The sequence below is a fragment of the Canis lupus genome, chromosome 12, assembly GCF_048164855.1.
Source record: "Canis lupus baileyi chromosome 12, mCanLup2.hap1, whole genome shotgun sequence".
Classification (NCBI taxonomy): Eukaryota; Metazoa; Chordata; class Mammalia; order Carnivora; family Canidae; genus Canis; species Canis lupus.
The window spans coordinates 44049007-44076848 of record NC_132849.1 but is presented as its reverse complement, the minus strand read 5'-3'; the positions used below and the strand labels follow the sequence as shown (position 1 = coordinate 44076848).

Below are 27842 nucleotides of genomic sequence, written 5' to 3'. Positions count from 1 at the left end.
TTAAATCTAGGGGTTTTTAAAGGCTCTTTGGTGTGGGCTGTTTTTTTAAATATTTTTTTTTAATTTTTATTTATTTATGATAGTCACACACATAGAGAGAGAGAGAGAGAGAGAGGCAGAGACACAGGCAGAGGGAGAAGCAGGCTCCATGCACCGGGAGCCCGGCGTAGGATTCGATCCTGGGTCTCCAGGATCGCGCCCTGGGCCAAAGGCAGGTGCTAAACCGCTGCACCACCCAGGGATCCCGCTGTGGGCTGTTTTAATCTGATTAACCTTTCAAGTGCCTGTCACCCAATAAGTTTTTTTGTCTACACTGTCCTCAACCTATCAGGTCATTGTTCACATGTGAAAGGATGGAGGGCTCCTTCCAGGGTAGTGTTTTGTAGTAGCCTCAGGGATCAAGAGGGCAGGGCCACCACTGCCCTAAGGCATGCTGGCCAGCCACAGGCGACTAGATCAAGCTTTTTGCTTAAATAATCCACTGGCTGTTGAGCTGGCTACAGGCCTGAGTTAGGACACCCACAGCCATCAGCTTCTTTCCTGTCACATACAAACTGTAAGTCGCCAGTAGAAAGACTTAAAGCTGGGGCCCTGAGTAAGGCCTAGAATAACAGGATGGGGTCTTTTTCCTTTTCAACCCTTAAAAACCTCTTAGGACAGGGGCTCCCTTGCCTCTGCCTACCTTCCTTCTGACTATCCTCCATCAATGTGGGAAACAAAGGCAAAAGAGAAAAATTAAATTTCATTATAACTTACAGCCTATTGACAAGTCCTTGAGACAGGCTGGGTAACCTTCTTCAGGGAACTCAACTGCCTCAATGTTAATACTTTGCTAGAGGCAAAAGGCAACCTTAGTTTAACATAATCCCAACTTCTAGGATCCTGGAAGTCTTTAACATATAAAAATTCCTTTGGAAAAGTCCTTTATCTCTACCCCGCAAGATATATGTTAGCAATCATCCTCCAAGCATATGGCCCACTAAGAGATATCTTTTTTTTTTTTTTTAAGATTTTATTTATTTATCCATGAAAGAGAGAGAAAGAGTCAGAGACACAGGCAGAGGGAGAAGCAGGCTCCATGCCGGGACCCTGACGTGGGATTCGATCCCGAGTCTCCAGGATCACACCCTGGGCCAAAGGCAGGCGCCAAACCACTGAGCCACCCAGGGATCCCTACTAAGAGATATCTGAAGGGTCTCATGACTAACGTTTTATTAGACAATAATAAACGAACTTTTCCTAACAATAGCTGGCCCCCTCAAGGTCCTGGAAACTTTGCTTCCAAAATTCCTTAGAAACTTATACTATCCCTAACTCCATCCCAACTTATATAATCAGTCACCCCTTACAACCCCAGCACAGCACTTAAGGCCCATGGGTCCTGCCTCCGTGCTTTAATAAAACCACCTTTTTGCGCCAAAGATGTCTCAAGAATTCTTTCTTGACTGTTCACTCCAAACCCCAAATTTCCACATCAGGCACTAACTCTAGTTTTACAGGGTCAGGCTTTATTGATACAATGAAGGCTGAATGGGGTTTCAGGGATCCTTCATCCTCTTCAGCCAGGAGAGAGCAGACTCCATAAGGGGCTCCCAGGGTTCAAGGCTGGAGAACACACCTGACCTCCTGCCAGCCAGCCCTTCAGGGTGTCTCGAGGGCTCCCCGAGATCTGGGGCCGGGTAGGGGCAGCAGGGTTCAGAGGAGGTGCTCCAAGTAGCCTCCTAGGCTCTGGAACTAGGGTGGTGACTTTTGGAGAATGGGTTCTGGAGAGGCAGGCCACTTGGGGGCAGAGGAAGGCCTGCGCTTCAGGGAGACAGTGGCCTGTTTGGGTGCCTGAGGTAGAGGCCCTGAAAAGCATGTAGAGTTTGGAAATCGAGGGCCTGTAGATCTGAGGCTCTCGGTCTGGGACTGTGTGCCAGGGGCTGGATCTGCCCGTACCCGAGGCCGAGCCACTGGTGCTTGAGCTGCTGGAGCCTGGGATGCCCAAGTTTGATATCCATGGGCCTGAGTGGCCTCGCCCTGAGGCCTTGCTTCCTCTGGCCTTCTTTCTGGCAACAGATGCAAGGCCCTGGCCTGGCCCCGAGGCAGGCGGAGGCCAAAACCAATGCCTATGCGGAGTGGTCCGGATTCCTGGCCCTGTGCACAGGGCAGTAGCTGGGGAAAGGCAAGCAGCCGGGGTCCAGTCCTGTACCTGGGGATGGGGCAAGAAGGGCTGCGGGGCTTGAGACACACCAGGCATATAGGATATTCTACAACTGGGGCCTGGCCAGTTTTGCCTAGCCACAGGCGCTGCAGAAGCAGTAGCCGCAGGTCGTGTGCAATGCGGCGGTGCCCCAGATGGACCACGAGGGCCTGGGCCAGGGCCCCCGGGTCCCTGAACTCTGCAGGGTCCCTCTCGCTTGCCACGCATTCCCCCACTGCCCCAGGGGGCCCGGTGTCCCCGTACTGATGCCAGGGCCATGTCTGCCTGTTCAAGTGGACCCCACCAGAAGGTAGGCTGGGGGTCCGGGAAGTGACAGAGGAGCTAGGGCAGTCTCCTGGGTGGGAAGCCGACTGGCTATGAGACTGGGGAAGAGAGGTGTTCCGCAGCTGAGAGGGGGAGGAGGAATGAGTGAGAGCAGGGGAGGGATATAGCCGGTGGGAGGCAGAGGAAGAGGGTGGGAAGGAGAGAGAGAGGTAATTCTGATGAAAGAAACTGGGGGAGCTTGGGAGAGAGGAAGAGTAAGGGTGTAGGATAAAGTCAGAATTGGAGTCAGAAGAGTAGAAATGGGAGCCAGGAGAGTGGGACTGTGGGGGAGGGGAGTAAGGGGGGTGGGAGGGAGAGGGTGGTGGCTGGGGAGACAGAGGCTGTAGGTTGCTGGGTGGTGAGTCCACAAGAGGCGAGGGGCGCAGAGGAGGGTGCCCAGGGGGTACTGTGTTCTGTAGCAGCACCTGGTCCTTGTTTTGAGGCAACATTGCCTTGAATTCAGAAGGGATTGGGGCCTCAAGACCAGAGACGAGTGACCTGGCAGAAATAGGACCAGTATCTCTGAGGCCAGACCTGGTTGAGAAATCAGGGCCTTCGGTGCACAAGTGTGGCTGCAGCCTAGTGTTGGTGCGGCTGTTGGTGGCAGGACAAGGAGACCCCCCAATCCCGCAGCACTAGGCTTTCTGAGGGTTTGGGCAGCAGCTTGGGTCTAAACTTGGCCTCTCACTTTGCAGTCAGCCATTGATGAGGGATGTATAGGGATGGAGAATCAGAGCTGCCTCTTGGGTGCTGAGGGACAGCGGCAACTATTTGGGTGGGCTAAGGGAGGAAGACGCAGCCCGTAGACCTGGAGAGAAAGAAACAGAATCTAAGATATTGGGAGAATTGGTCCACTTCTGGCTCTGAAGACTAGTTTACCAAGACCCTCAATCTGTGTCACCTTTGGGGTCAGAAGAGCTGGTAAAATGCTCCAGAGAAAGTCAGACCTGAGGGGGAGAAGGGTGGAGGTGGGGAGGTAGAACAGAGTTGGAGGAGGGGCTTGAGGATGGCCGCTGAGATGGGACCAGAAATTGGGGCTGTTCTGGGGCTGTGAGCTCTTACCAGTGAGGGTTCTTCTGGGCTGAGTTTCACAAGGCACTTCAGCAATGAGGAACCTGGGAGAGAGAGGAACAGTCACCAAAAGGTGGATACACCCCCTCTGTCCCCAGTATCTGTCACCCTAAACTCATGCTGACCTAGATTTCTGTCTGAGCCTTGCCCTTGGTGCTCCTTCAGCCAGGAGGAGGTCTTCTGTTACAGACTTTTGCTCTCTTAAACCTAAATCAGGGATTCTGCAAGCATCCTGATTTCCTGCCACTCTGGTTTCCCTGACTCCTCGTCACCCCTAATGCTGCCGACGTCCTCTGGCTCAGGCTGGCCCTCAGCACACCCAGCAGCAGCAGTGGGGCCAGCTGGTGAAAGTTTCCAGAAGACTGGACTTTGTCTAAGGGGTGGCGTTGCCGCCCCCCTGGGGAGCTAGGAACTCCATTCTTTGGGGTTAGCTCTCCCTGGCACCTGGTGCCTATGTCACAAAGGTCAGGTGCTGACATAATATACTGCTCCTTTAGGCTCTAGGACCTTCTTTCAGAGATTGTTCAAAGGATGGCCTTTAACAAAACTAAAGCAGACAGGGACCCCTGAGTGGCTCAGTGGTTGAGCGTCTGCCTTTGGCTCAGGGTGTGATCCTAGGTCCGGAAATCGAGCCCCACATCTGACTCCCTGTGAGGATCCTGCTTCTCCCTCTATCTATGTCTCTGCCTCTCTCTCTCTCTGTGTCTCTCATGAACAAATAAATAAAATCTTAAAAAAAATTAAAGTAGACAAAATTCTTTGGAATCCTCAGTCTCCCTGTCAGGCCCTAACCTTCCCCTTCCTCTCTGCGCATATACTTTACAGTTCCTACCACCTCATACCATAGAGCCTCTCTCGGCTGGGCTCTCCCTTCAAAGTCCTGTTTTCTTTTTTCTTTTTTTTTTAAGATTTTATTTATTTATTTTTTCATGAGAGAGAGAGAGAGAGAGAGAGAGAGAGGCAGAGACACGGGCAGAGGAAGAAGCAGGCTCCACGCAGGGAGCCCGACGTGGGATTCGATCCCAGGTCTCCAGGATCACGCCCTGGGCTGAAGTCAATGCTAAACCGCTGAACCACCGGGGCTGCCCAAAGTCCTGTTTTCTTTTGCTTTCTGGGCAATGGATTGTGCTCTATAGTGTTTCCCCCCTTGGGATATATGTTTTAATAAGTAATTTCTTAATGGCCTTAGTGAGATATAATTTACATACCATACAATCCATCCATTTAAAGTGTGCAATTCACTGTTTTTCTAGTTTACTCACAGATTGTGCAACTATCACTTAAATCTAAGCATGCTCTTCTATTTGATGTAGTCTATACCTGAATAGATAAATGATAGTTATAGATATATCCTATTGGTGTCTTTCCAAAAAAATGTTTCATTTACAGTTGTGTATATTTATGTACAGTGATAGATAGATAGGCAGATAGAGATTTATTATAAGAAATTGGGGATCCCTGGGTGGCGCAGCAGTTTAGCGCCTGCCTTTGGCCCAGGGCACGATCCTGGAGACCCGGGATCGAATCCCACATCGGGCTCCCGGTGCATGGAGCCTGCTCTCCCTCTGCCTATGTCTCTGCCTCTCTCTCTCTCTCTCTCTCTCTGTGTGTGTGTGTGACTATCATAAATAAATAAATAAATAAATAAATAAATAAATAAATAAATAAATAAAAAGAAATTGGCTCCTATATCTATGAAGGCTGAGAAGTCCAAAGGTCTGTAGTCAGCAAGCTAGATACCAGGAGAGCTGATGGTATAGTTACAGCCCCAGTCCAAAGGCCTGAGAACCAGGAGAGCTGATGGTGTCAGTTCCAGGATCTGAGTCCAAAGGCAAAGAAAGCTGATGCCTCAGCTTGAAGATAATCAGGCAGAGAGAGTGAATTCTCTCTTATTCAGCCTTTTTTGTTGTTGTTGTTGTTCTACTCAGGCCTTCAATGATTGGATGAGGCTCACCCACATTAGGGAGCCGAGTTGCTTCACTCAGTTTACCAATTCAAACATTAATCTCATCCAGAAACACCCTCACAGACACACCCAAAATAATGTTTAACTAAATACATGGGCATCTCATGGCCCAGTCAAGTTAATACATAAAATTAACCATCACGGGACACTTGGGTGGCTCAGCGGTTGAGTGTCTGCCTTTGGCTCAGGGCGTGGTCCTGGAGTTCTGGGATCGAGTCCCACATCGGGCTCCCTGCGAGGAGCCTGCTTCTCCCTCTGCCTGTGTCTCTGTTTTCTCTCTGTGTCTCTCATGAATAAATTTTAAAAAAATTAACCATCACATCATGTAACTGAAAGACGAGCCCCTACCAAGGGGCTACAATGCCTATATTGAAGGAGGCTTTGCCCATATCAATATTTCTGTCTTTTTTTTTTTTTTTTTTTTTTCTGTCTTTTTTTTTCTTTCAGGTGCCCTGGAGGTTTTTTCAGTCCAGGGTAAGTCATAATAAATTTAGGAATGAGTAAGAGTCGTGGCTTGTATCAAGTGAGAGGAGGACCCTTATGAAAAGGTGAGTGGTGGGAAAGGAAAATCAGCAAAATCTCAGGCGTATCAGTTTTAGGGAGGAGGAAACAGGTAAGTTGAGATCCAGCCTTAGGGACTAAGGAGCTTCCTGGAACATGCTCTTTTAGTGCTAAAACCAAGACAGTTCTGGATAAACTGGGATAATTGGTCACCCTAGAACTTGGGTCCTCTTGGAAAATATTCATGGTCCCCTAGGGGTCTGAGGACCCCAATTTGAAGATTGCTGTTCAAACAAAAAATTTCTATAAGAACTTCCATTTAAGGGATCCCTGGGTGGCGCAGCAGTTTGGCGCCTGCCTTTGGCCCAGGGCGCGATCCTGGAGACCCGGGATCGAATCCCACGTCAGGCTCCCGGTGCATGGAGCCTGCTTCTCCCTCTGCCTGTGTCTCAGCTTCTCTCTCTCTCTCTCTGTGACTATCATAAAAAAAAAAAAAAAAAAAAGAACTTCCATTTAAACTAATCAAGCTCTCCCTTAGTTTGTGTTATTTACTCTATGCTTAGTAAAACTGTATTGACCAAGTGGATAGAGGTTCTTCTCTAAGTACTCAGTGTCCAAGCTGGAAATGTGATATTGTAATGACCTTGTTTTATTTTTTTATTATTATTTTTTTAATGACCTTGTTTTAGTCTGTTAGCTGTTTCCTGTTATAGATATCATCTACCACGCACTCTTTCCACCCTTCACTTTTCCAATCCTAGGCCAGAGCACTGTGTTTGATTTCTTTCAAATGCTATATAGCATGCTCTTTCTAGAAATATGCAAATGTGCCTTAAAAGGATAGATGAATGAATGGGTAAATTGAAAATTATCTAAGAAAATTTGACCTTGGCACTTTTTTCTTTTCTGTTTGAGTTGGATATATGATACAGTAGGAAAGAACTGTTTGCAGAACTACCTTGAGTATTCATGGAGAAGTCATAGTTATAAGAGAAGTGTCAGATAACCACAGATCAGTAAGTATTTGAAAAGGGGAAAAGACAAATTCCAGGATCTCATATCAGTTTCTAGTTGCTTGCTAGGAAATTATTATTTTTAAAGATTTTATTTATTTATTCACGAGAGACACACAGAGAGAGAGGAAGAGACACAGGCAGAGGGAGAAACAGGATCCCCGCAGGGAGCCCGATGCAGGACTAGATCCCAGGAACCTGGGATCACGACTTGAACTAAAGGCAGAAGCTCAGCCACTGAGCCACTCAGATCCCCCACAAGGAAAATTTTAAATGGAATTATTAAACAGAAATATATGTGAGCTCTTGAAAGGAAACTGACAATCACAATGGCCAGAGTTAGTTCAAGTAAAGGAACTTCTAGAGGACATACAACCATCTGGAAATGCCATATATGCTATGTCATTAGGGAAAACAATTATATCTGGCCTTTTACTTTCCAGGATGAGAAATGTGCTCTTGACCATGCCAACTAAAATACAACAGCCTCAAGTAAGTGCCAGAAGCTGATTTAAAAAAAAAAAAAAAAAAAAAGTATCTCTCACAAATGAGAAACAATTCACGTATTCCCTCTATAGTCTAGGTATTTGGGAAAACAAAATGTGATCAGAATCCACATCATTGAATTACTATGAGAAATCATAGTTGCAGGGACTGACTTCCTGTTTTCAACATCACCAGTATTCTCAAATCATGTAGGCATACCTGCCTGGGAATCAGAAAGATGTTTGATCTTGGACTCAGAATAAGGGAAGTTGAGCAAATTAATGAATTAGTTGCCTAATGGCACCAAGCTAAGAGATTCAGTTTCATTCACATCAATAGAAATACTCAAATAATGTTAGGCAAAGTTCTATCTTTTCTGAACAGTGTTGGAGTGAGTATGAGCAGATTTGCCTCTCTGATGCTTCTTTTCTTACTCTTCCAAAGTTGATTAACACATTCATTCTCTCAAACTAGCTACTGAGGAGACTTGCTAGATGGGAATTGAAATCCACGGGTAGCCCCGGGTGGCTCAGCAGTTGAGCGCCGCCGCCTTCAGCCCAGGGTGTGATCCTGGAGACCCGGGATCAAGTCCCACGTCGGGCTCCCTGCATGGAGCCTGCTTCTCCCTCTGCCTGTGTCTCTGCCTCTCTCTCTCTCTCTCTCTCTCTCTCTCTGTCTCTCATGAATAAATGAATAAAATCTTTAAAAAAAAGTCCACACACTTGTGCTCTGACCCACTGTGAGGTGCTTTTGCAGTTCAGCAATGCAATGTACCTTATCCCCAAGGGCATGTAGGTACCTAAATATAGTCCTTAAGTACTCACCTCATGTATTTTCTCACATTACTTTTATTTCCTACTTTGTAAATGAATTTTATAACTTGGGAATTGCAATAATCTCTCTTTTTTTTTTTTTTTTTTTTTAAGTTTCTTCGGGAGGCCTGGGTGTCTCAATGGTTGAGCATCTGCCTTTGGCTCAGGGCAAGATCCCAGGATCCCAGAATCAAGTCCCACATTGGGCTCCTCCAGGGAGCCTGCTTCTCCCTCTGCCTATGTCTCTACCTCTCTCCGTGTGTCTATCATGAATAAATAAATACAATCCTTTTTTAAAAAAAAGTTTCTTCATTTCAGGTGCCTGGGTGGCTCAGTTGGTTGACTCTTGATTTTGGCTGGTGGCCTGATCACTGGGTGGTGGGATCTGCTCTGTGCTCAGCATGGAATCTGCTGGAGATTCTTTTTCTCCGTCTCCCTCTGTCTGCCCTTCCCCCTGTCTCTCTTGAGCATTCTCTTTCTCTCAAATAAATAAAATCTTTTTTAAAAATCTAAACAATACAGAATTATAAAGGTAAAATTTAAAAGTTAGCCTTAACAGTCTTCCTATTTTTACTCTCTTTGGGGATGTTCACTGTTTGGACTCTATTTTGGGTTATATCTAGTCTCTTGAGTGTGTTAACTACCATTCAATATCTCTGCTTAGGTGTCTCTATGTAATCTATCAGGTACTGAGAGGGGTATGTAAAGACCAACTCTAATTGATTTATCTGTTTCTGCATTTCTGTCAATTGTCACTTGATGTATTTTTGAGGCTGTGTATTAAGTGCAAACATATGTTTATGATGATTGTCTTCTTGTTCCATTGTTCCCCTTATCATTTTAGCAAAATACAATAAACTTTAAGATAAACCAACGAAGCCTTCTTCTCAGAAGCTGGAAAAATGAACACTAGGGGAAAGTGAAGGAATGAGAAGAAAATAAAAATGAGAAGGCTAAAAATTAGTGAACTACACACTTTAAAAAATACTATAGAGTCACATTCATCAGGATGACAATTGCAAAACAGAGACTAGAAAATAACAAGTGTTGGCAAGGATGTGGAGAAATTGGAACCCTCGTGCACTGCTGGTGAGAATGTAAACTGGTACAGCTACTATGGAAGACAGTACAGCCGCTCCTTGAAAAATTAAAAATAGAAAAAATAGAATAGAACTGACACAGCAGTTCCACTTCTGGGTATGTACCCAGAAGAACTGAAAGTGGGGGCTAAAATTCACAGCAGCTAAAAGGTAGGAACAACCCAAAATGTCCATTAACAGATGAATGGATAAACAAAATGTGTATATACATACAACAGAATTTTATTGCCTTAAAAAGGAAGGAAATTCTGACACATGCTGCAACATGGATGAACCTTATGGATACGCTAAGTGAAATAAGCCAGTCACAAAAGGACAAATACTGTAAGATTCTACTCATATGAGGTACTTAGAATAGTCAAATTCATAGAGACAGAAGGTTCAATGGTGGTTGCCAGATGCGGGCAGGAGTGTGTGTGTGGGGGGAGAACGGGAAGTTATTGATTAATGAGTATAGGGGCGCCTGGGTGGCTCAGTTGGTTAAGCATCTGCCTTTGGGTCAGGTCATGATCTCAGGGTCCTGGGATTGAGCCCTGTGTCGGTCTCCCTGCGCCTCAGGGAGTCTGCTTCTCCTTCTGCTGCCCCTTCCTCCCCCCCAAGCTCTCTCTCCTTCTCTCTCACTCTCTCTGTCAAATAAATAAAACTAAAAAATCATTTCAATTTTACAAGATGACAAATGTTCTGTGAAGGGATGATAGTCATGTTTGTACAACAATGTAAATGTACTAATGCCATTGAACTGTATACTTAAAATGGTACATTTTATGTTCTGTCACAATTTTTTATAAATAAATTTTCTTTATAGAGTATTTAGAAAAAGAAAGCCTGGTCCTTGGAGGATAGATAAGCTAAGCATACTTCTGGTAGCACTTATTAAGAACAAAAAGAGAGTTGGGCACAAATGAAATAAAGAACAAGAAAAAAAGAGAAAGTATCTAGAGACATAATAGGGATTTGAAAATAAGAAAATAGGGCTCTTATAATAGTAGTGAAACTTCTAGGGCATTTCTATAATACTTGAGGTACTCAGAGAAGTATGAGTGACTGTTCTAGAAGGGGAAGGAGAAGGCTGCTCTTCTTGTCCCTTCTCACTGGCCCCACTGCCTGGCAGAAGGATCCTGAGCTTGCCAAGCACTTCTTTTTCAAAGGGACTTCAATTGCTATCCAAGAAGTCATTGTTCCAAATGTAAATAACAGCTTTTGAGAGGTGGGGCTCAAGTTCTGAGGCGAAGATAGTCCTACCCTACATCTACTTCCTCTCTATACCTCAGTGAGAGCCAATTCCACCCAAATAGGATTGTGCCTGGGCTTCGGCCACAGCCCGTGATAACAGGGGCTGATGGTGCTCTGTAGAAACAAAACTCAGGAAGAGGAGAACCTGTCAACAGTAGAGGCCAAGGAAGAAGCCATGAGGCCCAACTTTCATGAGGTACACTAGTTCCTGGGATTGTGCCTGTGCCCAAGAAGTAGATATCCCAGAACAACTTCAAAAGACAATACTTGTTGGAGAAGCTGGGCCTTCACCCATCTGCTGCCTGTGTGCTCCACGAAGCCCAGTCAGACCAGCAGAATGTGCCCTGCTATAGCCACAACCCGACTGCTGGAGATGAAGCATAAGGCGGCGACAAGGTTCCCCTTTACAGAGCTGCCCACACATGCTTCCCGGTAGTAGCATGCCACAGAATTAGCCAGGCAGCGCATGGACCTGAGCTGTGCCCTGGAGACGAGTTTCACCATGCAGAACCCACTGCCTTGAGATCAGCTTGGAGATAATGGAGTGCTAGAAATGGCCTCCCCACCTTCTGGCGTGGGAAGTGCTCTTCCTTGTACATCCAGTCTCACTTTCTTCTGGTTCACCACTTGGGGCTTTGTGAACATTTTTTTTTTCATTATGTAAGTTTTCCTTTATACACCAACATCTCTGCTGTAGACACAACACTGATAGCCTAAAAGTCTCAGGTTCATATGACCATGACTTTGCATTCCTTCTGAGGACTGAGCCTTCAGATGGAGGAGCTCCTTAAGGGTGTCTAGGTCACCTAACTCTGAAAAGACACTTGACACAAGATCTCTTTCCACATGGCTGCAAGTGTGGCTTTAATACTTTCTTCCTTCCTTCCCTATGTCCTTCAAGGCTCAGAAAAGTCAGAGTCAGATCTCCCTCCTTCCCTGATAGGTAAGTTCCTACAGAAGGGAAGAGATCATATATCCATTTACCATCTGGCAAGGGTTTCCATGGATTCCCCTATAAGTCTGACTTTGGCCCTGACCTGCTTAAATCTCAGATGGAAGCTTCTGGGAGAGGTCTGCTTTAGCAACAACTTAATGCTTTCTAAGAAAGAATATTGAACTGGAAGCCTAGGAATACCTACCATTCATTTCATGGGCTACTTTTCATCTTACAGATGGTTAGAATGCAAGAAATTCTGGACTACCCCATGAGTTCCTTAGTAGTGATAGTTTTCTGGAGGTGGCTATTTGAACCTGGTCTGAGGATCTTGGGAGGAGAGCCCCTGGAAGGTTGGCATTTATACCTTCAGAGTAGCTACATATATATATGGGAGGGCAAAAGACAGTTCTGTTATGTCTGGTAAACATGTTCTTGCTCTATCTTTCAAAATGCCATCCCTCTGTCCTGAGATCCTGATGGGCAGTTCTCTCAAGATTAGAATGATGTCTGACCCCAAAGGGGCTATACTTCCCATAGACACCTTTGTTCTTTAGGAGTGCCAGAAGAGTTTCTTATGACCTTGAGTTTCAATGGCAAAAAGGTTTATGTACTGGGCAGCCCCGGTGGTGCAGTTTGGCGCCGCCTGCAGCCCAGGGCCTGATCCTGGAGACCGGGGATCGAGTCCCACGTCGGGCTCCCTGCATGGAGCCTGCTCCTCCCTCTGCCTGTGTCTCTGCCTCTCTCTGTGTGTCTATGAATGAATAAATAAAATCTTTTAAAAAGGGGAGGGGGATCCCAGGGTGGCGCAGCGGTTTAGTGCCTGCCTTTGGCCCAGGGCGCGATCCTGGAGACCTGGGATCGAATCCCACATCGGGCTCCCGGTGCATGGAGCCTGCTTCTCCCTCTGCCTATGTCTCTGCCTCTCTCTCTCTCTCTCTCTGTGACTATCATAAATAAATAAAAATTAAAAAAATTATATTAAAAAAAAGTTCATGTACTAGGAATGGTTCTTACACCCCTTAGAAGGTGTGGGTCTTTTGTGCAGAGCTTTTTCATATCACCTCCCCCTTTTTTTTCCCCTCCCCCTTTTTTTAACAGAGGGGGGGATCATGCAAGCATGGGAGGCAGGGCAGAGAGGGAGGAAGAGAATCTTACGTAGGCTCAGTGAGAAGACTGACATGGGGCTTGATCTCAAGACCCTGATATCATGATCTGAGCCAAAATCAATAGTTGGACACTTAGCCAACTGAGCCACCCTGGCGCCCCACATCAGTCTTAATCTTGCCAGTCTGACCACAGAATTGTTGGCCTGTAAAGAGTCACTGAAACTTTGGGTTTTAGCAGAAATCCAAGGCCATGCCCATTTTGTTGGACAAGCATTGTTCCTGGGCAAACTTCCTGGCCATTCTCAGAGTTCTACACTGTTTTCCTCAAGTCTGAGAAATGCCTAGGCTCTTCAAAGAAAATTTCTGCTGGATAGGACTTTTGTTTTCCTCATTTCTTTGGAGACATATTTCTAAGGGCATTTTGTACATTAAAGTATTGGAATTCCTAAATGAAATGGCCAAATTCATAGAAAAATATAAAATACAAAGTATTGATAAGAAGAAACAAGGTAGGGGCGCCTGGGTGGCTCAGTGGTTGAGCAACTGCCTTCAGCTCAGATCATGATCCTGGGGTCCTGGGATCAAGTCCCACATCAGGCTCCCTGCGAGGAGCCTGCTTCTCCCTCTGCCTGTGTCTCTGCCTCTCTCTCTGTGTCTCCCATGAATAAATAAATAAAATCTTAAAAAAAAAAAAAAAGAAGAAACAAGGTACTTCAAACCATCAACAAGAAACCAAAGAAACCAAGGTGAAAGTTAACATTTTTTCCCCTCTTTACCAAAGGAAAACGAGGCCCAGTGATTTTACAAGTAAGTTTTACTGACTTCAAAGAAGAGTTTCTATCTTATGTAAAAAGTTGTTTCAGAAAGTAGAAGAGTGAGAGTTCCCCAGCTCATTTTATGAAGTTAGTGTAACCTTGATATCAAAACCAATGACAGAGAAGAAAATTAGAACCTCATTTCACTTATGAAATGGCTATAAAAATCCTAAACAATGTATTAACGATATGAACCAGAGAGTGTACTTAAAAAAAATTAAAGCAGATGGGACTTATCACAGGAACTCAAGCAACATTTAGCATCAGAAAACATAACAAAATAACTTAACATATTAATAGACTGAGGGAGAAAAATCATGATCGTATCTCAGTTGATGCAAAAAAAGCATTTGATAAAGTTCTACACCTACTTATGATTTTTTTAAAAAAAGCACTAAAAGCCCTTAGCAAACAAGGACTAGAGGGATACTTCCTTAAATTGGTAAAAGTTATATATCAAAGGCCCACAGCAAATATCATGCTTAATGGAGAAATTTTAGATAAGGCTAGGAGAGGAAAGGGTGCCTGCTATCACTACTTCCAGTTAACGTAGTATTGAAAGCACAAGTACTCTAAAGAAAAAAAACAAAAAAAGCAAAAAAAAAAAAAAAAACAGGGCAGCCCGGGTGTCTCGGCAGTTTAGCGCCGCCTTGAGCCAGGGGCGTGATCCTGGAGACCTGGGATCGAGTCCCATGTTGGGCTTCCTGCTTCCCTCTCTGCCTGTATCTTTGTCTCTCTCTGTCTCTCTTTCTCATGAATGAATAAATAAAATCTTAAAAAAAAAGACCAAGTATAAAGATTGGAAAGGAAGAAATAAAATTTTCATTTTTAAAATCTACTTAGAAAAACTAATGGAGGGCAGCCCTGGTGGCTCAGTGGTTTAGCGCCTGATCCTGGAGACCGGGGACCAAGTCCCACGTCAGCCTCACTGCATAGAGCCTGCTTCTCTCTCTGCCTGTGTCTCTGCCTCTCTCTCTCTCTCTCTCAGGAATAAATAAAATACTTAATACAAAAAAAGAAAAGAAAAAAGAAAAGAAAAGAAAAGAAAAGAAGAGAAGAGAAGAGAAGAGAAAAGAAAAGAAAAGAAAAGAAAAGAAAAGAAAAGAAAAGAAAAGAAAAGAAAAACCAATGGAAGCAACAGAGTTTCAAGACTAATAAGAAAGTTCAGTAAGGTTGCTGGATTCAAGACAAACTTTAAAAATTTGCTAGCATTTCTGTATAGCAGCCCTCAACTAGAAAATTGAATAGAACAAGAGCATTTTCAAGAGCAATACAAACTATGAACTACTTAGTTCGACAAAACAGTGAACTATTTCACTGGGGCAAGAATACCCAGACATTCCTGGAGTAAACTATACAATTAATAAAGGATATAAAAATATTTAGAATAAAATAAGAGACATTTCATGCTCTTTGAATGTTTGACTCAGAAGTATAAAGATGTATAAACTCCCCCAAATTAACCTATGTATTCAATAAAATCCCAATCAAAACTTCAGTTGAATATTTAAGAACCCAATGAACTTTCTCTAAGATCTATATGGAATAATAAGGGTCCAGCAATAACTCAGTCAACCTTGAAAAAGAAAAGTAAAGGGGAGTTTCATCTACCAAATAATAAGACATGTTGCAAAGTCATAACAATAAAAGCAGAGTGCTGGTAGCACAAACATAGACAAAAAAGATAATCAGGACAGAAAAGAGAGAGAGAACTCGGAAATTGACCTATCTAGAAATACGGGAACTTGTTATATGATAAAGTGGGAGCTGCAACTATGCAGGCAAAGAATAAACTGTTCAACTGATAATGTTGGGAAAACCATCTCCCTTGATGGAGAAAAATGAAATGCACCCTCTACCAAGCACCACATGCAAAGGATGTTTGAACTTGTCAGTTATCAGATAAAGGCAAATTAAAATAGCCCTTTATAGCTATCCTGCCATACACCTGGGAATCTGGTTAATACCAACACCAGGTGGCGTTGAGCACGTAGGACTGGAGGGCCCCACGTGACACTCTTGGATATGCAGACTGCTGCCATTCTGGGTGGCATTCTGGCAATACTCAGTCAATTAACTGAGGGGGAACCTGGTCTTAATGACAGTAGAGGGATCTCCTCCCAAAGATACTGGCATTGCCTGAGTGGCACTTGCTGAGCTGCCAGGGACTCAGGGATCAGCAGAGCTGCTGCACAGAAGTCCTAGCTAGTGTTCTAGTGCCCAGGATCCTGCAGGGCTTGCTAGACCAGGCTGAGAGGTTGGTGGGCTATCCCAACAGGTGATGACCCCACAAAGAAGAGGCATTATTGCAGCTTCTTCATCTGCTGCTACAGTCAGTACTGCAAGGGTCCCAACCCAGTATCCACCTAGCCATGGGGGTCCTCCCCCACCTAAGGGCAAGGGCCCTTCCAGGCATGATGGGCCAGCCACTTGGCCTGAAGCCTCCATGGGTCGCCCAGTGGGGATCCCCCTGGGTGAGCAACTCTAATGGGCATGTCCCCTCCAGGAATGCAGGGCTCTCCTCCTGGGAAGGGAGGGCCCCTCCCCTGGGAATGCACTCACCAAGGCCCTTGACTCACCTTGGCCCTTATCAATTCCTTACCTGCTTCCCTGAAAGGCTATACATAGTCCCTTTACTTTCTTGTGGCCTATGAAACTAGTTTATAATAAACTATTTTAAGAATATTGTGAAACAGGGGCTCCTGAGTGGCTCAGTCGGTTAAGTGTCTGCCTTCAGCTCAGGTCATGATCCCAGGGTCCTGGGATGGTGTTGGGCTCCCTGCTCAGTGGGGAGCCTGCTTCTCCCCTTCCCTCTGCCTGCTGCTCTGCCTACTTGTGCTCTCTCTCTCCGTCAAATAAACAAATAAAATATTTTTTTTTAAAAAAGAATATTGTGAAACAAACAAAAACCCCCGTAGGATTGAATGAAAGCAGTAACAGTGAAGCATATAATACCAACCACGAGCTGATAGTGTATTATATACTGATAATATAAAATATATTATCATTTTAATAGATTTAAAATTTATCTGTACAACAACACACAGGGTTGACTAACACTTATTGCATGTGTTATCTACTGCTACTTACCAAATTACCCCCAAACTTAAACAGCAGTAAACATTTATTACCTCCCATGACTTCTGTGGGTCAGAAAGTCTGTGTGTTAGAGCAGCTTCTGGAAGTAGGTTATAAACTCTGGGTGACTCTGGCTCAGGGACACTCACATTCAAACTGTTGACCAGGGCTGCAGTCACCCTAGGGCTGAATGGGCACTGGAGGGTCCCTTTCAGAGGTGGTGCTTTCACATGGTTGCAGGTTAGTGCTGGCGGTTGGTGAGAAGCTCCCTTCCTTACCACCTATGCCTCTCAGGACTACTGGAGTACCTTTATGACATAGCAGCTGGCTTGCCCTAGAGCCAGAGGACCAAGTGATCCCAGGAGGAAGCTACAGATTTTATTTATTTATTCATGAGAGAGAGAGAGAGAGAGAGAGAGAGGCAGAGACACAGGCAGAAGGAGAAGCAGGCTCCATGCAGGGAGCCCAACGTGGGACTCGGACTCGATCCCGGGTCTCCAGATCACGCCCTGGGCCAAAGGCAGTGCTAAACAGCTGAGCCAACTGGGCTGTCGTACAGGGTCTTTTATAACCTACTTCCAGAAGCTAGATGCTGACACTGCTGCTGTGTTTTATTTGTTTTGTTTTAAGATTTTATTTGTTAGAGAGAGAGAGAGAGCACGCATGAGCAGCGGAGTAGCAGAGGGAGAGGGAAAAGTAGGCTCCCTGCTGAGCACAGATGTTTACCTGACTGAGCCACCCAGGCAGCCCTGCCACATTTTATTTGTTAGGAGCAAGTTGCTAAGTCTGACCCACTCTCACGGGGACGGATATTGGGCTCCATCTTTTGAAGAGAGAAGTATCAAAGAATTTGTGTACATATTTTAAAACCAAACTAGCAAAAGGTATACATTTAAACAAACTAGCAAAAGGTATACATTAAATACTTTGGAATGGTGATAGGGAAGAAGAATGGGAATGGGACCAAAGGGGATAGATGGAAGGAAGGACAGGAGGGAGACAGGCCAACAGGAAGCCCTGTGGTACCAAAGGCCACAGTGTGCCACAGACCCAGGATTGTGTTTAACTCTCTGCAGTGACAGTAAAACAAACAAAACAAAACAAAACAAAACATGGTGTGCATCTTTTTTGGTCTATTTTCTATAGAGTAAAACAAAAAAGAATGTGTATCTTTTTGGTCTAGTTTGTATATTTCATATAAACACATAAAACGTCATGTTTAACAGCTTTTGGGTTTTGGTGTTCTTAATCCTGGCTAGGATTTTATCAGACATATTGATCTACAACTAGGTTTTTCTCACTTAACCATGCACCTTGGAGAGTTTTTTTCATGTCACTCTATAGAGGTCTTCTTTCTGCTACTGCACATCATTCCATAGCATGGATATGCCAAAATTTTTTGTTTTAGATTTTATTTATTTATTCATGAGAGACACAGAGAGAGAGAGGCAGAGACACAGGCAGAGGGAGAAGCAGGCTCCATGCAGGAAGCCCCGACATGGGACTCCATCCCGGGTCTCCAGGATCACGCCCTAGGCCAAAGGTGGCGCTAAACCACTGAGCCACCCGGGCTGCCCAGATATGCCAAAATTGATTTAATCACTTCCTGACTGATGGACATTCAGGTTGATTTTCCTTGTCTTCCTTTTTCCTTTCCCTGGTTGGCTGGGGTTCTCTCTCATTCTACTACATACCTCCACCTTTACTTCTCTGTCCTCTCTATACTTTATCTATTTTGTCTCCCCTGGAGTTCAAGATGGGCGGACAAGGGACATGTGAGATAGATTGTGCAGCAAGAAAAGGTTGGAACTTGAGGACAGGCAGGGGATTCTGTGGTAGATTTGCTGTTCCTTCAGCCTTACTCCTCCTGACCAGCTGTATGGAGCATATGGTATACCTGGTCCTTGCCTTCAAAGACCTCAGGTCTAGCATGGGGACAGACATGTGAGTGACCCACCCAAGGCAGAATAACATAGGCTGAAGGGGCAGCCTTCCAAGCCTAACTGGCTGCCTGGGCTCTCTGCCCACCCCCATCACTCACTAGCTGTGTGATGTTGGGCGAATTGTGTCACCATCCGGGACCCATTTTTCCATCTGTAAAATGAGGATATAAGAATCTCTTTTTTCTTATAAGGTTGTTCTGAGAAATAAATAAAAGAATATGTAGAAGGTGCCTAGCACAGTGCCTGGCACATAGTGATCTCAGAACACTGAACTGTGAGGAAACTAGCCAGAGTGAGGCCATGTATAAATCAGGGTACCGATCGAACAGGGAGACATGGGCTCTGGGCTCTGTGGGGTTTGAAGAAATCCTCACAAATGAAGGGCATAACCCAACCAAGGAAGGCAGCCTTTCCACCTGGAGGAAGGTATTCTGGGGGATGGAGAAGCACTAGGGTGGAAATAGGAGGCCTGCTTGGGGGATGGGAAGTAGTGCCTGTGGCTGGAAGGTCACGTTCATTGGCAAGGGGAGGAAGGGTCCTTTGAGGGGCATGTATGGGCAGCCTTCTGGTGGAGGAGGAGGTTCAGGGCCCTTCCTTGGACTTGAGCCTCAAAGCTAGAGTTGCATGTGCCTCACAGGACAACTGTCAGGGTCAGGCGAGGCTCTGGGAGGGAGCTCCCTTCCCACCACCCTGCTGCCTTCTTCAGCAGGGGCCTCCTCCCAGGGCCTGGCCACTCCCAGCATCCAGTACCCCCACCCCTGAGCCGGTTGGAAGGCAGGCAGGAGGCTTCTCGCGGGGGCTGTGCCGGGTGGGCGGTTTTCCCAGAGTGAGGAGTGAAGCGGGACTGACTTGGCGCCAGCTCGCTCAGATATAGACATTACTGGCCGGGTGACCAGCCTGCCCAGTTAGCTGGAGCCCAAGTTCTGGTCCTAGGGGCTGCCACAGGACCCCCGAAGGGGCGTGGCATGTCACAGCGGGAGGTCGGAGGGGCACCGGCCATGCCAGGTGTGGGGCAGAACCCGGCTAAGGCCACGCTGCAGTTGGTAGCGGGCACTGGCAGGAAGAAGAGCCGCCTGAGCAGAACAAGGCAGGACCGGTGGGAAGAGACCAGCTGGAGCAACCAAAGGTGGAGCAGAGCTGCCCCGAGCCCCCGAGGGGTCAGGGCCAGGAGCCTGGCTCCAAGCCGGGTAAGGAAACAGTGGATTTGTGGAGGGAGCAGGGGGAGGCAGGCGCTGGAGGGGCTGAGGTGTCACCTCTGATGCCAAAGCCTCACTCAGCATTATGTCCCAGTCCAAGAGGAAGACACTGGCACCTCCCACTTCAAGGCGCCACGCTTGGGTGGCTGCGAGAATTCGACGGGACCAGAGTGGCTGGGAGCCCTTTCTTCTTTACCGCAGTTGGGTCTTCTCCCAGGACCTGGTGGAGCAGGGGGTCAGTCCTGCAGAGCAGGGGTGGCTCTGCATTTCCTGCGGTTCCGGGGAACCCCAATAAACAGGATTCAGACATTTCAAGGTGCAGATGGAGCAAGGCCTAGAGTATTAGAGAGAGAAAAGGACTCTCGGCTTCTGAGCCCAGCCTTGCCACCCTGCTGCCATTTGACCCCAGGTGACACTTCTCTGTTCCCTCGGCCGTAAAGCGGGGCTGGACTGAGAGCAGACAAAGAGGCCCTGAGGTCTCTGCCATGCGGCGCACTACTGCTCCGAAAGGAGATGTCACACTAGAATGCTCTTAGACACAAGGGGCAGGGACGCCTGGGTGGCTTAGTACCTGAGCATCTGCCTTCAGCTCAGGGAGTGATCCCAGGTCCTGGGATCAGTCTTGCATCAGGCTACATGCAGGAAGCCCGTTTCTCCTTCTGCCTATGTCTCTGCCTCTCTCTCTGTATCCCTCATGAATAAATAAATAAAACCTTAAAAAAAGAAACAAGGGGCAGATGGGGGTCCAGTCAGACCCACTCACCTGAGGTCCTCTGTGCAGAGTGAGGCCGGTCCTGAGAATGCTGCACGGGAGCGGAGCCGGGTGAGGACACTGCGCCAGGCCTTCCTGGCCCTACAGGCTGCTCTGCCCGCTGTGCCGCCCAACACCAAGCTCTCCAAGTTGGACGTGCTGGTGCTTGCCACCAGCTACATAGCCTACCTCACCCGCACACTTGGCCATGAGTTGCCTGGCCCCGCCTGGCCACCCTTCCTGCGTGGACTCCGCTACCTGCACCCTCTCAAGGTAGGCCACGAGCCCAGGGCCTTGGGGAGTGGGGTTTGGGCTGGAATGGACGTAGGCTTCCCTGCCCTGAGCAGAGCTGACATGAGGACTGGCTGCTTCCTGCTCTCTCAGACAGAGAGGCTGGCTCTTGGGACGGGGCTGACCCTGGGTGCAGTGGGGGTGGTGACTCAAAATGACTTCATGAAAATGTGGTTCCTCCAAGGGAGGGAAATTCACAGAGGCCCCAAGACTCTGGGGTGCCTGGTGGCAGAGAAGGAAAAGGAGCAGTTTCTTAGGCTGGGGCCTGGGAAAGGAAACCACACTGGGAGAGTCCTAGATCCCAGGGCACATCACCCCATCATTGTACAGTGCCTCAGTGTTCTCTGGACTTCTGCCATAGGAGGGATCCCTGCCCTGGGAGAACAAGGTCTCAGAAGGCCTCACTTGAGAAGGAATCAAGCTGGGGTGGGGGAGGGGCCAGCAGTGGGGGCGCTGGATCATGCATGTGTGGGGTGCTTCCTGCATGCACCACTTCCTAGACCAGGACCTACCTTTCCTGAGCCTCAGCTTTTTCATATGTATAAGAAAAGATAACACGAGCCTTACTTCCGCTTCAGATGAAATGAGATCATGAACGAAGGGTATAATCAACATTATTCACCATCACAATAACAGCAATAACATTATTTGGGTGCTAACCATATGCCAGGAGCTGGGCTTAGCACTCCAGTCCTTCTTTTCCATCCTCTCGTCCACACAAGAACCAAATGAGGATTACTTGGCAGATGAGGAATTGAATCTCAGGGAGATTAAGTGGCTTAATGCAGTCCAGCCCCGAGCGTGTCTGACCTCAGAGCCCACGTTCACAGCCACCAAGCAGGCCAAGGGTACAGAATTGTAAGCTGCTGGTTGCTGAGTGGTTTAACCGTTAGAAAGGACGTGTCATCTCTGCCCTCTGAGGCTAGACAGCACTGGAATGGGGCCAGTCTTGTTTTTTACAGAGGATATTTTCATCATCTCTCTCCTCTAAACCTCACAGTTCTGAAATGTCTTGAAACTTAAGATTTTTTTTTCTTTCATGCAAATATAGCTAAAATGCAAGCGCTTGAGACTACATGGGGGCAACTCAGAAATGCTAACAGTGGCACAGTCATTTCCTTAGCTGTAAAGTGGTGACCCAACTAAGGCCCTTGCATGTAGGAGGTGATGGATAAACATTTTGAAGAATGAACAGATGAGAGCCAGGTTCGATCTAGAACTCTGGCAGTGTTGGTGGGATGGGACAGTTAGCTGGGAGCAGTGCCCCTTTGGTGCTGCCCACCCCCATAGAGGGCCTGCCAAGAGGAGGGCAGACCTCAGAGCAGTCAACCGGGGGTTTTCTGGGTTGTCCTCGCTCCTGCTGTAAGGATGGGCAAGGAGGTCCCCAGCTCAGATGGACAGAGCAGCACTGATAAGCGTGGCCAGAGGTTCTGGGGCCAGAGGCTGGGCAAAGAAGAGGTCGGGACTGTTCACTATTAGGAGGAACCTCTCCTTGCCCCAGCTCTGTTGCCCTCCTCACTGCCCAGCTCCCTGGCTGTTGCCAGCTTCTGCTCCATCCCACTATCGGGGGTAGGGGGAAGCTCCTTTCAGGGCCCTTGCTCTCATCAGACAGCTCTTCATGTGTTTCTCTGCCGGGCTCCAGTAGTCAGGAGAATGCAGGGAGTCATAAGTGGTGGTGAGCCCAAGACCACTGTCATCAGAGCAGTGCTGGTGGTGGAGGGTCTCAGGGATGGGGGGCTAGAGAAGGCCAAATTTGGGATGCCAAGGACTACGAGAGGCTGTAATAGTGAGCATGACTCACTTCCCATCATCGTCTCTTGCAGAAGTGGCCCATGCGGTCTCGTCTCTATGCTGGAGGCCTGGGGAGCTCTGGCCTTGACTCCACCACAGCCACCACCTCAAGCCACAGAACAAAGGAGGAAGAGGCCAGGCCCTAAGTCTCTGAAGAGGCAAACGGTCTCTTTCCCACGAGGCCACTCTCACCGGCTCTTGGTGACAAATGAGCATCACACTTGCCTTTTTCTCAAGTTAGGGACCTGGATTCTCTATTGGCCCTGCTTGTCTTTACTCTGACTCTCAACCCTGGGATGAGATGGACTCAGGTTCAGCTCCAAGGTTCCAGCACACAGACCAGGCGAAGCAATGGGCCCTTCAGCGATGGGAGAGTACCTCAGGAGCACCGGTGGGGCAAGGGTGGGGGGCAAAAACTTATCTTGGCACTGAGGGCTCTGCTGTGGCAGCTGCAAGGGAAGTGGGAGAAGAAGGGGTTTGGCTGGGTTGGAAGCTGAGTTAGGGCACCACCTCCTGCCTTTCTCCCCTTAGCTTCCCACAAAGCCTCCAGACAATGCAAGAACAGAGACATGGCTGAGCTGGTGCAGAGGTAGTGGCTTAGGGCGGCCGCAGCTGCAGGTGCTGATGGGAAAGCCAAGGGCAGGGCAGGCTCTGGGTAGCTGTGATTGTGAACAGAACTGGGCCAGGGTCACGTAGCCAGATGGAAACTCAAGAAAGGAACCTGTTTGTTATTGTTCCACAAGACCTTACCTGATATCCAAAAAGCAGCGGCAAATTTAGGAATCTAGTCTACACTGTGATCTCTCCAGCTGACCCTCATCACTACATTTCCTCCCTCTCTGGGCTCTGTACCCTACCGCTCTCTTCGCGATATGACTTCTAATGTACAGGTTAAGCCAGAAAGCTTGCATTGCTCACTTTCCTGTTTCCAGAGGAATTTTTTGATGGTCCCAGCCGCCCAGTTTGATATGATCTTATCCTAGAGGCAGGTCTACCGGAAGTGAAGCAGACAGCACCCAAAGGCCTTCTATCTGAAGACTACTGATGGACCAGATTACATCTTTGAAGGACCTTAGAAGGAGAACACTTATCTTTTCCAGGGGATGATAATTACAGTCTTCTCTTTCCATTGTGTTAGAAACCTAACCTCCAGGAAAAACAAGATAGGCCTGAGTTCAGTGGGTTCTTTGTACGATTTTGGCCTAAGGCCTCACTGGCTGTGGAGTTATTTCTACAATCTGTCTACAAATGAGCTGCCCAGCCCCAGCTCCTCCCCCACAGGCACTGGCCTCCCAGGCACTCCTTAAGTCTTGCTGTGCGGTGTCAGAGATCTCTGAGAGCTTTAGTGCAATTTCTCTCTGGCTCTGAAGAAATAATTTGAGAACGAATCACAGAGTCTACACACCCTGAAAGTAACTTTCCGGATTAGCTTCAAACCCAAAGGCACCTGAAGTCCAAAGAAGGAACCAGCTGTTGGTTAAAATTCAGTGTCTCAGAGGGGAAGGGGATGGACCAGGCTGACTAGAGTCCCAACGAGTAGCCTTAGAGCCACCATTGCCATCATGAGTCTAAATGAGGTTCTGGCATGATGAGCCACTGTTCCTCCCCTGGGCTGGACAGGGCAGCAGGGGAAAGGAGCTGAAGGGTGACTCAGCAAGTTGGAGTGGAGGCATTAAAAGACACAGAACGTCCCAGCCCAGCCACGGGCGCATGGGGCGGGCGGGGGAGAGCAGCTGAACTGTGGCTGGGAGCCATGGGAAGGTCTCCGCCAAGGCTGAACTCATAAATCTACCAACGTTCCACTGAGGGGCCTGCAGACCTTGTGCAGAACTGCTCCTGAGTGGCTGGATGAGGCCAAGCAGGGGCAGAGACCAGGTGTGGGTGGGCATGAGCACACTGTTCTTCACAAGACCATAAAAGTCCAGCTTGAATGTTCTATTTTTAAAGCCAAACAGCAATAACTTCCTGGTTGAGTTTGAAAGTGGTGGGCAGAGGAACAGATGAATTTCCTCCCAAGCTGGTGGCACACAATCTTTTTCTGGGAATGAAACTGGGGAAGTTGGTTTGGGGCATGAATTGGGGGGAGGCCCCCTCATGATGACTAAGGGGACTAGCTTGGAGCCTGCCCCACCCTACTGCTCAGGCTCCAACCTTTGCACCGTAGTAGCAGGCCCCCCTGGGGTGATTGCATTACCCTGGTAGAGGAGACAAGGTCAGCAAAGGAAGTTGAAGCTGGTGGAAGGCTGAGGAAGGGCAAATGCCATCGATACAAGTTGCTTAGGCTGCCCCAAGCTCTGTCTGGGCAAAGCTGTTTTCCTTCATCCCCAGGCCAGTCTGGGGTTCAGAGGTCATATCCTCCAGCCAGAGAGCACCCGACACAGGCCAGATTGCCAAAGTGCTGTGAGGAGGCAGGCAGAGTCAAGGGAAGGACCAGGGGATGAGTGGGAAGAACAGAGGAAATGTCAGGTCAGAGACGTGGATCTACAACCAGAACCAGGAATTCTTTGCCCCTGCAGCAGCAGAAGAAAAACACCTGCTCTCTGGGAGACTTTTTATTCTCACCAGGTCTGGAGGCATGGGGTCAGCAAGAGTGGTAAGAGGCAGTTAACACTTAGGTCCAAAGTCAGCTTTGGTTCAAGAAGCTCCAAAAGGAGAGAGAAGCACAGGTGACAAAGTGTCACTAAGGTGACCTAGCTCAGGAGTCAGGAGTATGGCTGGTCCACTTGATTAGCTGGTACTGCCTCCCCAGGTGCCCATGACAGCGGGAGAGGCAGTGGTAGCCAGGACAGCTTCCCCAGAGCTAGATGCGCATGTGCTTCCTGAGGAGTGGCCTAGCTGCGGGGCAGAGGCTTGGGCCCTGGGAGGAGCAGACCTGGCCCAGGAATGCCTAAGTAGAAGGTAGAGACTGGATTTTACCAGTTGAGAACTAGAGTAATTAAAACACAAGATCTAATCTTTCTGAGAAATTCCTTTTCTCTTCCTCTTGAAGGGGCCTGGCTAGGATGAATCAGATGGCACTGTCCTCCTCTTTGGTGGCACAAGCCCTAAACTCAGGGCCCCTGCAAGCTGGGTGTTGTAGATTAGGAGTTGGCTCACTGGCCACAATGTACCCTATCCAGCCACCTCCTCCCTTGCCCTGTATGTTTTTGCAAATCAGTTTTGTGGGAAGACAGTCACATTCATTTGTTTACACATTACCTAGAGCTGCTTTCCTTATACCACAGCAGAGTTGAATAGCTGAGACAGATTAACCCTAAAATATTCACAATATGGCCCTTTAAGAACAAGTATACTGACCCTCACTCTAGATCATAGGTATTCAAAGTGTGGTCTGGGAACTCAGGGGGTTCCCTGAAGCCCTTTCTAAGTGGCCCAAACCATTTTCATAATATAAGATGCTATTTGCCTTTTCTCACACTTCTGTCACACATCATGCAATTTTCCAGAAGCCGTACAACATGTGATATTGCAACAGATGGAATGTAGAAGCAGATAGGAGAATCCAGCTGTCTCTTACAACAGACATTAAAGATATTTGCAAAAATGTAAAACAATGCCACTGTCCTCACTAAATATTTTCTGATATGCAAAATAATTATTTTTCATAAAAATGTTATATATATTCACATAGAGTGGATTAATTAATGCAATTATTTGAAGATTTTATTTATTTTAGAGTGAGAGAGAGAGCACGCTAGTGCATGCAGGTTGGGGAAGGGCAGAGGGGGAAGGAGAGAAGCAGATCCCCCCACTGAGCACAGGGCTTGACTCCATGCCCTCCATGCTGATCTGATCTGGATCTGTATGACCCTGAGATCATGACCCAAGTTGAAACTAGAACCAGTCACACAACTGATTGAGCCACTCTGGTGCCCCTAATTAATGTAATTTTTAAATAACAGCAAGATATCAGCTGTTGAGGAGCAAAACAAGACAAGGGACCATCTCAATGGTCTACGGCAGGAGCTGCAGAATTATGTGTAACCTACAGAAGATAGCTGAAGAAGCTGATTGTGCACTGAATAAACTGAGAGGTAATGAAGGGCAAAGACGATTGCGATGTTTTTTTTTTTACAACTTACGATGTAAGTTGAAAAAACTTACAAAAAGTTATGATCCAGAAATCAGAATAAGAACAATCCGCCATGTTAAGGATGCTGAAAGGAGATAAACAGGCTCAGTAAATCAGGCCTAAATAACATCAGTTACATCAGGCTTCAGTGGGTTGGAACCTCTGGGTTGGGGCCAAGTTGGATGAAAATAGATCCTATGTCCCACATCCCAGAAACCACAGCTAACTGCACGCTGGGTGGAAGAGCCCCTGGAGCTCCTGGCACAAATATAAGTACATTCTCTGTAAAAGTGCAAATTTTAAATAGGGCACGGGGAGGGAGCCACCCATAATTGATGCACCCATGTCCAGTGAATAGAAAACTATCAAGGTCTGATATGCTCTGAGAAGACGTGCAGTAGCATAAACCAGAAGTTGAAGCAAAGCTCAGCTGTAACTGCTGAAGTGTGGGCATGTGCCAAGCCTGCTAGGAAGGGCTACATCTCATTGCAAGAAGGGATTGGCCCTGATGCTGAGAGGACTGCCAGATGTGGGATGTGCCAATCAGCAGAAGTCCTCCTTTACAGGCCAGGCTGGTGAATAACAGTTCACTAACAGTTATAGTACTCCACCAACTGGCCAAGGAAGTGAGGCTCCCTTTGGACCAGTCTCACCTATATTGGCAACAACATGCCCCCACCATTATTTTCCTGGGCATAAAGGCAGACCAGGATAGATTTTTTTTCTTTTGGAAGTTTCATCATAAAAATATGCCATTGACCCAGATAGGCAGGCTTTTCATACCTTACTATAAAATGAATATCTACTTGTGTCTTTGAAAGGTGGAACTCTAGGGGCACCTAGGCCACTGAGTTGCATAAGCTGCCAACTCAGAGCTTCAAACCCAAAGGCGCCTGAAGTCCAGACAAAGAAGGAACTAGCTGGGATCCCTGGGTGGCACAGCGGTTTAGCGCCTGCCTGTGGCCCAGGGCGCGATCCTGGAGACCCGGGATCGAATCCCACATCAGGCTCCCTGCATGGAGCCTGCTTCTCCCTCTGCCTGTGTCTCTGCCTCTCTCTCTCTCTCTCTCTCTCTCTCTCTCTCTCTCTGTGACTATCATGAATAAATAAATAAAATCTTAAAAGAAAAAAAAAAGAAGGAACCAGCTGTTTGTTAAAATTCAGTTGCCTCTGC

General features: G+C 47.2%; 2 protein-coding genes, 1 long non-coding RNA gene and 1 pseudogene across 7 annotated transcripts; 3 read left to right on the top strand and 1 right to left on the bottom strand.

The window, feature by feature from the left end:
- Window positions 1-1486: 1486 nt before the first annotated feature.
- PRR30 (proline rich 30) lies at window positions 1487-16891 on the bottom strand. Of its 4 annotated transcripts, none has more exons than XR_012004586.1 (4): window positions 3703-4028; window positions 3569-3621; window positions 3195-3314; window positions 2051-2191 (listed from the first exon to the last, which is right to left on the bottom strand). XR_012004586.1 is itself a non-coding variant. In XM_072770719.1 (3 exons), the coding sequence occupies exon 3, from the start codon at window positions 2953-2955 to the stop codon at window positions 1735-1737; it is 1221 nt and encodes a 406-aa protein (XP_072626820.1). In that variant the 5' UTR covers window positions 2956-3314; window positions 3569-3621; window positions 16678-16891; the 3' UTR covers window positions 1487-1734. The 4 variants fall into 4 exon arrangements, 2 of the variants coding, with proteins under 2 accessions (XP_072626820.1, XP_072626819.1); XR_012004587.1 differs by having other exon boundaries at window positions 2130-2154; XM_072770719.1 differs by lacking the exon at window positions 3703-4028 and adding an exon at window positions 16678-16891 and having other exon boundaries at window positions 1487-3314.
- On the top strand, window positions 3964-8658 carry LOC140601586 (uncharacterized). 2 transcript variants are annotated; one of them, XR_012004589.1, is made up of 4 exons: window positions 3964-4227; window positions 5991-6017; window positions 7501-7549; window positions 8470-8658. It is a non-coding gene; the product is annotated as an uncharacterized lncRNA (long non-coding RNA). The 2 variants fall into 2 exon arrangements; XR_012004588.1 differs by having other exon boundaries at window positions 5991-7549.
- LOC140600805 (small nuclear ribonucleoprotein-associated protein B' pseudogene) lies at window positions 13736-16200 on the top strand (annotated as a pseudogene).
- Window positions 16892-19371: 2480 nt separating the features above from the next.
- TCF23 (transcription factor 23) lies at window positions 19372-23774 on the top strand. The gene is made up of 3 exons (XM_072770709.1): window positions 19372-19754; window positions 20545-20787; window positions 22629-23774. Exons 1-3 carry the CDS (start codon window positions 19533-19535, stop codon window positions 22740-22742), a joined length of 579 nt encoding a protein of 192 aa, XP_072626810.1. The 5' UTR covers window positions 19372-19532; the 3' UTR covers window positions 22743-23774.
- The last annotated feature ends 4068 nt before the right edge of the window (window positions 23775-27842 follow it).

Excerpts from the sequence above, each read along its gene's own strand:
- PRR30 (XM_072770719.1), bottom strand. The coding sequence starts at position 2,955 with ATGTTGCCTCAAAACAAGGACCAGGTGCTGCTACAGAACACAGTACCC.
- TCF23 (XM_072770709.1), top strand. The coding sequence starts at position 19,533 with ATGTCACAGCGGGAGGTCGGAGGGGCACCGGCCATGCCAGGTGTGGGG. Across the intron at positions 19,755-20,544 it reads GGAGCCTGGCTCCAAGCCGG|AGTGAGGCCGGTCCTGAGAA; the intron begins GTAAGGAAACAG and ends TCCTCTGTGCAG. Across the intron at positions 20,788-22,628 it reads GCTACCTGCACCCTCTCAAG|AAGTGGCCCATGCGGTCTCG; the intron begins GTAGGCCACGAG and ends CGTCTCTTGCAG.